At 43.7% G+C, this 9313-nt stretch overlaps 1 protein-coding gene across 1 annotated transcript; it reads left to right on the top strand.

Annotated features, from left to right (window-relative positions):
- The first annotated feature begins 426 nt into the window (after positions 1–426).
- On the top strand, positions 427–8532 carry VKORC1 (vitamin K epoxide reductase complex subunit 1). The gene is made up of 3 exons (XM_014062093.2): positions 427–654; positions 6033–6142; positions 8131–8532. The coding sequence occupies exons 1-3, from the start codon at positions 485–487 to the stop codon at positions 8355–8357; spliced, it is 507 nt and encodes a 168-aa protein (XP_013917568.2). The 5' UTR covers positions 427–484; the 3' UTR covers positions 8358–8532.
- The last annotated feature ends 781 nt before the right edge of the window (positions 8533–9313 follow it).

Genomic DNA, 9313 nt, shown 5'->3' with positions numbered 1-9313 from the left:
CAGCAAATACTACCTCTGGCTGGCCCGAGAGTGGGGTGGGAATGGAGATTATGCAGTATCCTTCCCCTGCCACACCCACCAAGCCAGGCTCACAGATCCAGTGGTAAAAAAAAATTGAATTTCAATTTTGCACTTGTGGACTTAACTCCCAGAGTTCCTCAGCCAGCTCTGGGAGTTGAAGTCCACATATCTTAAAGTTGCCAAGGTTGGAATCCCCTGTCCTAGACCTAGTCTATTATCATTCCTGATCCTAGGCCAACCTGAGACGCTCAGGAGGAAGGCCCCTAATTTAGAGAACGCCAGAAGACTACAACCCCCAGCATGCCTTGCTCCTTTTCCTTCCCCGCTTTCTGATTGGCTAGAATGGCTGTTCAAACGCCCGCAGGCCGGCCAATGGGAAACGGCCTAGTGTCCCCGGGCCAGGCTGTAAGGAGCAGCATTGGTTCCAGCGGTCAGTGTCCTCTCCTCGTGGCCGACCGGCAGGATGACGGTGCCCAGGTGGGAGCGCGTAGCCCGGTTGCTCCTCTGCGCGGCGGGGCTGGCGCTCTCTATTTATGCCTGGCACGTGGAGACTTCCAAGGAGCGCGACGCCGCCTACCGGGCTATGTGTGACATAAGCCCCGACATCAGCTGCTCCAAGGTCTTCACCTCGAGGTCGGTGGTCCCCCACCCCATCCCAGCTCCGATCCAGTGGGTCCCAAGCTTCTCCGCCCTCTAAGCTGGCATTCCCTAAACTCCGGGTCCATTAAGTGAAAGGGATTGGGGTTTGTCGGGCTCCTATTGACTTTCCCTACGTTTCTCCATTTCCAGGTTGAGATGTTTATTCCGGACGGGAGACTACCAGGAGATCCAGGGCTGCAGGAATTCAGAGTGTGAAGTTGCAATATTCCTGCGCGCCAGGGCGGAGGTTTAGGGCCCCGGACGTTTTTAAGAGCCGAGTTTGGGTTTTGGACATCCTGTAATTTTCCTAGCAAAAATCCGGAAGTGGCTAGTCTTTTTGCTTTCTTTAAATAGTTTCTCCTGCCCTCCCAATCGATCCTGCAGCCCTGGGATCCTCTGGTGGTCTCCTGTTCGTGTACTGTGTGAACCGGGCCTGGTCTTAGCCCAGGAGAAGCCAATGGGTTTCTGCTGTTGGGGGAAACTGGCAGCGCTTCTTTTCAGATTCCCCATTGTAGGTTTACCAAGAAGAGGATCAAATTGCTCTCCCAGGACATTTGATATTATAGAGCTGACTAATGTGATCTGGGCTTTCAGTCTTCTTTCACAATGGATAGTCTTTGACTTACAACCAGATCTGAGGAGAGGGGGGTACAGCCAGCACATTGTTGGGGTGGGGTTGGGGGGATGGAGCTCAAAGGAGACCCATGAAGGGAAATTTTTTTTAAAAAAAATCCAAAACCAAATTTTAATTTGTATTGTTTTCATTATCTTTTATAGAAGTACCTATCCTCTTTTTAATATATTTGCAAGTGTGTTTGTGATTAATAAATGTACAATTATGCCATCATTGATTTATGTATCTGTGTAGGTGAGGGGGCCCATATTAGCCTTGTTCCCACACTTAATAATCCTCTCCACGGCCCTGCTTACAATCATTCCTTTAATAACTGTTTAATGTTACAAAAGCAAAAAAAAGTGATTTATGACCAGTTTTCACCCCTTAATGACCATTGCCACATCCCTGTGGCCACGTGATCACAATTTGGGTGCATATATGTATTTATTATGAAGTTGCGCTGTCCTGGATCGTGTGATCACTGTTTATAACTTTCCCAGCCAGCTTCCAACAAGCAAAATCGGTGTGGAGGGGGGGGGGGCAGATGCATTTAATGGCCGTATGGTTCACTTAAGAACCGCAATGATTTGCCTAATAACTGTGGCAAAAAGGGATGTTCAGTAGTGCAAAATTTATATAGCAACTGACTTCCTTGGTAACAAACATTTTGTGATCAGTTGTGGTCATAAGCAAACAACTTACCTGTAAAGAACAAAAGATTCAGAATTATCCAAAGTTTAGTTTTCATTCTCCCTGGGATAATGTCCTGTATCAGTTGCGAGGGAGAATTTGTGTGTTTTAATCATTTGTAAAAATAAAAAGCAAAATGCAAATAAATAAAAATTCTCCATGCAAATGAAAGGGACAGCCCTTCTTTCAGAAAAAAGTTAATTATGGAGAAAGCTAGTTTAATCACAGGCTCGAATAGAACTGAACTATTTGATAATGTGGTTCCCATCCCCCTTGTTCTGTCTCTTCACCCACGTTGCGTTTATAAGTAAATCTGTGGCTCCTGGCCCAGGACTCGCTACTCTACAATTTAGCTGAAATGCCCTTGTCATTTTGGTCTCTGGTTAGGCTGCAATATAATTCCCAGAAAATTTGGGGGAGGGGGGAGAAGACAGTCTTTCCCATCAGAACCAGCATTTGAGCTGTGATGTGAACTCCTTATCTTTCAGCACCACTGAAAAGGACTTGATTGATTTTTGGATGACTTTGCCTCTCAATTCCCAGTGAGAGATGAGTGTCCTTTCTGGAGGCCAAGAGAGAAAAGAGCTGAAAAGGAGTTGGCAGAGTTCCTCATCATTTGCAAATATTGCATGAGCTGCATTGATGGCCAGTTGACTTCTGGATGCAGTTCATGGTCCTGGTCTTGCATAGCAAAGGGCCTGGTTACATAAGGGACTGCTTATCTTTAGTTATCTCTGCCTCGGTTCAGCAGGTCAGGTGAACTTTGGGGCCTGCCAATTAAAGCTTGCACTCAACCCAGACAAGACTGAGTGGCTATTGATGCTGCCTCCCAAGGATGGTCCAGACATTCCACCTCTTAGCCTGGGGGGGTGAAATTATACACCCCTCGGAGGGGCCCCGCAATTTGGGTGTCCTCCTGGATCCACATCTGACGTTAGAACACCATCTGTCAGCTGTGACCAGGGGGGCCTTTGCCCAGGTTCGCCTGGTGCACCAGTTGCGGCCCTACCTGGACCAGGAGGCACTTCGAATGGTCACTCATGCCCTCGTCACCTCAAGACTGGATTACTGTAATGCGCTCTACATGGGGCTGCCCCTGAAGAGTGTTCGAAGACTGCAGTTGGTCCAGAATGCAGCCGCACGAACGATAATGGGTGTACCTAGATACACCCATGTTACACCTATCCTCTGCGAGCTGCACTGGCTCCCCATTGGTCTCCGGACGCGCTTCAAGGTGCTAGTCATTACTTTTAAAGCCCTACATGGTATAGGACCTGGCTACTTGAGAGACCGCCTCCTGCCATTCACCTCCCAACGACCAATAAGATCGCACAGGTTGGGCCTCCTCCAGGAGCCGTCGACCGGTCAATGCCGGCTGGCGGCCCCCCGAGGGAGGACCTTCTCTGTAGCTGCACCGGCCCTGTGGAACGATCTACCCGTTGAGATCCGGACCCTTACCACTCTCCCGGCCTTCCGTAAAGCGACCAAGATCTGGCTGTTCCGGCAGGCCTGGGGCTGTTGATTAATATCCAGCCCCACTTAGACTGAATGGATGGTGTATCAATTTTAATAATTATATCTTTTCTTAACTTTTTAAAATGCTTTTGTCTTGCTTGTGAGCCACCCAGAGTCCCAATGGGAGTGGGCGGCATACAAATTTTATGAAACTGAAACTAAAGAGTATCATTTTTCTTGACCCAGGAACTGGGCCTATACTGTGGGCAGTTCCTGCCCTCTGGACCAATTTTCCCTCCTGAAATTCATGAAGCTTCCAGTGGCGTGATGGTATTCTGAAAATTATAGAAGACTCTCAGGCCTTGGGATCAGAGGGACTGGGAAGCCACTTTTTATTTTCACTGTGTTTTTTTGTTTTCATGCTTTGCTCTTCTGGTTCATTGTTTAATTTTTCATTTAGAATTAGAATAACAGAATTGGAAGGGATCTTTGAGGTCTTCTAGTCCAACCCACTGCTTAGGCAAGAAACCCTACACCACTTCAGGCAAATGGTTATCCAACATCTTCTTAAAAACTTCCAGTGTTTGAGCATTCACAACTTCTGGAGGCAAATTGTTCCACTGATTAATTGTTCTAACTGTCAGGAAATTTTCTCCTTCTAAGTTGCTTCTCCTTGTTTCCACCCATTGTTTCTTGTTCTACCCTCAGGTGCCTTGGAGAATAGTTTGACTCCTTCTTGTGGCAACCCCTGAGATATTGGAACACTGCTATCATGTCTCCCCTAGTCCTTCTTTTCATTAAACTAAACATATCCAGTTCCTGCAACCGTTCTTCATATGTTTTAGCCTCCTAATCTTCTTTGTTGTTCTTCTCTGCACTCTTTCTAGAGTCTCAACATCTTTTTTACATCGTGGCGACCAAAATTAGCTGCAGTATTCCAAGTGTGGCCTTAGCAAGGCATTATAAATTGGTATTAACACATTTCATGTGATCTTGATTCTAACCCTCTGTTTATGCAGCCTAGAACTGTGTTGGCTTTTTTTGGCAGCTGCTGCACGCTACTGGCTCATATTTAAATGGTTGTCCACTAGGACTCCAAGATCCCTTTCCCAGTTACCGCTATTGAGCAAGGCACCACCTATACTGTAGCTGTGCATTTAATAATTTGGGTTTTTGTTATAAGTTGTCCAGAATCATGTGGGAGTTGGGCAGCCTGTAAAACAAAACAAAATATGAGGCAAGGGAGGGGCAGACTAATACAATCACCCCATTCAAGCCTTCACCAGATAACTACATCTTTCTATAATATGTCCAAAGTAGGCTTGTTTAAACATGGTCATTTGTGTCTTGACACAACTGTGGCAAGAAAGGTCATAAAATGGGGCAAAATTCACTTGACATGTATCTTACTTAGCAACATATATTTTGGCCTCAGTTATGGTTGTAAATCAAGGACTACCTGTAAAGACGACACAGTGAATCTAACTGCATCCAGTATTTTATTTGCTCACACCTAATAGACAGAATCTTGCCAGACTATAGTTATAAGCTTGTAATTTCATAAATACATCCTTAGAGATTCTCAGGTGTGGCTACCCTGAATCTTGTCCTATCTTCACATCCAGTTCAGAACAGCACAGTCTCTCCTGTGTGAGAATTCTGGGCTGGTTTGTTCAATGAGGCCGTCTGCTTTTTTCTTGCCTGCCCATGGTATTCTAAGAAGTCTTCTCCCACGACAAAGTTGAGAAGCATCAATACAGCTAGTTCTTGACTTACAACCATTTGTTTAGTGAGTGTTCACAGTTGCAACTGCCCTAGAAAAACTGACTTACAAACGGTACTTACTGTAGGAAAAGACAAGGCAGAAACTGGGGGCAGAGTCAAGAGAGGAATTAGCTTGGAATAGTCTTCCCACAAACAACCCAAGTCCACCCCTCCTTAAATTCCAATTAAGTCTTATCTAGCACTAATTCAGTGCCACAGTTGATTGGATTCTTGTATACAGACATGAGCTGTCCATACACAGTGAGTTTAACAACATAATGTGTGCACCTGATTCTTCAAGCTGCACACACTTACAACTGTCTGTAGCATCTCCAAGCTCAGGTGATCAAAATTAGGGCGCTTGGTAAGCAGCATGTATTTAGGATAGTGGCAGGTCCCAGGGTCATGTGATCACCATTTGCAATCTTCCTGCCCACCTTCCAACAAGGAACGTCAATGAGGGAAGCAGAATTGCTTAATAGCTACATAATATTTAGTAATGTCCATGGTTCGCTTAACAGCCATGGCAAAAACAATCGTAAAATCGGGCATGATGCATCTAACAACCATCTTTCTTAACAACAGAATTTCTGGTCCCAGTCACAATCGTAACGCAAAGACCTACTCAATACTCTTTTTCTCCTGTTTCTTCAATGCCCAATTTCCCTTCTGTCAAGTGTAACACACACACACACACACACACACACACATTGCCTGTACCTCTTTCAAGACAATGGGCTGTTTTTCGATTTCTCCATCTAGCTTCAGGCCGAGATTCCCGGGAATTCCAAGTCCCAAATCTCTGCTTATTGTCACTGTAATAATTACCCAGCATTATTTCTTCCAGGTGGGGTCGTGGTTTTGGCTTGGTGGCAGGCATTCTGGGACCTCACAGCCTCTTCAATCAGCCAAACAGCGTTTTTGGGATTATTTTCTACATTCTGCAGATACTTCTGGGTGAGTTAAGAGGCACAGGATGTGCAGGAGAAAATATGATGGAGAGAGGCCCATCCTTTTGACCTCTTTAGACCCTGATTGCCTCACAATCCTGTTGTTATTGCTTTAGGTGTACATTTTGTGTGTGTGTGTGTGTGTGTGTGTGTGTGTGTGTGTGTGTCTTGTGAGCTAGGTTGCCATCACAAATGGTCATCCAAGCAGGTTTAGTTAGTGCAGTTTCTTCACATGGCTTACTAGCCAGCATCAATTTATTGTCTTCCTTAGCAGAAGAAACAAGTTGGCTGATTTGTCTTCAAATATTCATAATACAGGTAGTCCTCAACTTATGACTATAATTGAGCTTAGTGTTACAGTCATAAGTCATGCTAGTCATGTGACTGTACCCAATTTTATAGCCTCCTTTATTGGCATGGTTAAGGGGGTTGCCAAAAACTAGAATAAAGGCCAATTTTTGGCAAAAATATCATGGTTGTAAGTTAAGGTCTGACTGTATTACTCTTGCTTGAATCATGCACATCAATAGAAGAGGATTAGGAATAGGCAACAATAGCATTTAGATTGCTTCATAGTCTTTTGCAGCCCTCTCTAAGCGATTTACAGAGTCAGCCTATTGCCCCCAACCCTCTGGGTCCTCATTTTACCCACCTCGGAAGGATGGAAGGCTGAGTCAACCTTGAGCCTGGTGGGATTTGACCTACCGAACTGCAGCTAGTAGTCAGCTGAAATAGCCTGCAGTACTGCACTCTAACCACTGCGCTACCTCAGCTCTAGGATGAGAAACAAATGAAAGGTGATAAATACTTGATAAAGTTCCAAGTCTGCAGAAATGTAAAAAATAAAAAGATCTTTTTTTAAAAAAAAAATGGGTTTTTGCAGACAGAACGTGCTCATTAGGTAAGAGATGTGACACAATGGTTGCACAAGAATTGTACTGTGGGAATGCCAAAGAAAAAGAACAGTGATCTTTAGAGGGAGTGATTTTATGGGGATGGGTGGGGATTAGCACTCCATAGTTAGAATAAGGAAAGGAGAAGTGAGAAACACATGTTAAGCTGGATTCATGTGTTACAATAAACCATGGCTTGGTTAACCATAGTTTGATCAAACATGAAGTAAATTCACACAACCCTGGTAAGTCCTGAACCATGATTCACACAAACCTCTGAGCAGATGCAATGGTGAAATGCAAAAGTTTCCCCTACCGGTTCTGTGGGTGTGGCTTGGCGGTCATGTGACCAGAAAGGTGTGGCTTGGTGCAACAAACAGGAACCTCACAGAATAACAGAGACCTCAAAAACACTTTACACAAAAATACTACAAAAGCTATGCAACTCACTCACACACAATGCAAAAGCAGCTGCACTTCACACAAAATGGCCCCTTCAACGTGCAGGAACCTCACAGAGAGCTCAAAAACAAATTATCACACTTTACACAAAAATAAATCTCAAACGCTAATCTCACACACGATCAGCTGTGCCGCGTGCTTTTTAAAGCATTTTTTTACTACCTATTCGCCTAAATTGGTAGTAAAAAAATGCTTTAATATGTTTTTTTAGAAAAAGGTACTGCATGATCACGGGAACCTTTTTTAAAAAACCTTTTTAAAGCATTTTTTTACTATTGTTTCAGTAGCATTTTTACTATCAGTAGCATTTCACCCCTGAGCCAAGCCACTTTCTCTAGTGTAATGTTTTTCAATCTGAGCAACTTAACACTTTTTAAAACCCTGACAACTTTAAGATGTGCAGATTTCAACTTCCAGAATTCCCCAGCCAGCAAGGTGGAGGGATTCTTCCTGCAGGCGGCATGGTTGGCTGAGGAATTGTGGGAGTTGAAGTCCAGGCGCCTTAAAATTGCTCATTGAAAAACCGCTTCTCTCTAGGGCGCGAGCTCATTAATCAACTCATGTTTTTACTATTAACTCCTGATTAACAGCACCTCTCTCAAATTGCTGAAGAGAAGTTAATCTTGGTTTCTCCTCATAGGTCTCTTTCACCACAACCTGGCAGCCATCGCTCTAGTGGGCTCTTCGTTTGTCTCCATTGCTGGATCTCTCTACTTGGCCTACATCCTTTTTTATGTGCTCCACGACTTCTGTGTGATTTGCATCAGTACCTACATCCTCAACTTTGCCCTCCTGTTTATAAACTACAAGCGCCTGGGCTACCTCAGCCGTCCACCCCCACCAAAGCCAAAAGCCAAGAGGCGCTGAACGCCCTGTCCTTTTGGGGCCTGGACAATCCCTGGACCTTGTTTTTGAAGATGACCAAGTAGACAGTGTAGACACCACCTTCATCTTATTTGCCCAGGAGATCATGCCCTCAGCATGTCTCCCTTCATCTTTCAGCCTCCAAACATCTCAGCTACCTGATTTCTATTACCTGGAACTAAAACAACTTTTAACAACTTTTTAAATGGCATTTTTTCCTTAGCGCTCTTTTAAATTGTATGTATGTGTGTGTGTGTATGTATGTATGTATGTATGTATGTATGTATGTATGTATGTATGTATGTGTATATATATATATATATATATATATATATATATATATATATATATATATATATATATATATATATATATATATACACATACATACATACATACATACATACATACATACATACATACATACATACACATACTCATTTTGTACAATTACAGATTATTCTTGATAACTTTAGACGTATAGAAAGTGGTAAATGGAGGAGCTTTTTGAGTGGATTAAGGTGCAAGGCAGAGGTCCCCAAACTTGGCAACTTTAAGACTTGCATTGCTGGCTGGAGAATTCTAGGAGTTGAAGTCCACAAGTCTTACAGTTGCCAAGTTTGGGGACCTCTAGTATAGGGGAAGGTTTAACACAGGGATAGATAGCATCAACATCATAATATGGACAACCAGGTCATTGATACCTGGCCTTTTTTCATATGCATGGCACATATCACATGCATGTAAAAAGAAACAGGGTCTTATCATTCAGTTATATCTGCCATTTTCCTGCCATTGGTATCCATCTTTCACAGATGCCATGCTTAATATAGACTTTTAAAGATTTTGGACTATGATATTAAAAGTGACTCACCATTGAACAGGGCCTGCTTAAATCAACACCATTTCACACGGTTCCACCACAAAACCGCACTCGACTAAACCGCGTCACTGACGTC

The sequence above is a fragment of the Thamnophis sirtalis genome, unplaced genomic scaffold, assembly GCF_051295495.1.
Source record: "Thamnophis sirtalis isolate CommonGarterSnake01/CBP01778 unplaced genomic scaffold, rThaSir2_p1.2 scaffold_4, whole genome shotgun sequence".
Taxonomy (NCBI): Eukaryota; Metazoa; Chordata; class Lepidosauria; order Squamata; family Natricidae; genus Thamnophis; species Thamnophis sirtalis.
The sequence above is the reverse complement of the archived record's forward strand: the minus strand, read 5'-3'. Positions and strand labels throughout refer to the sequence as shown.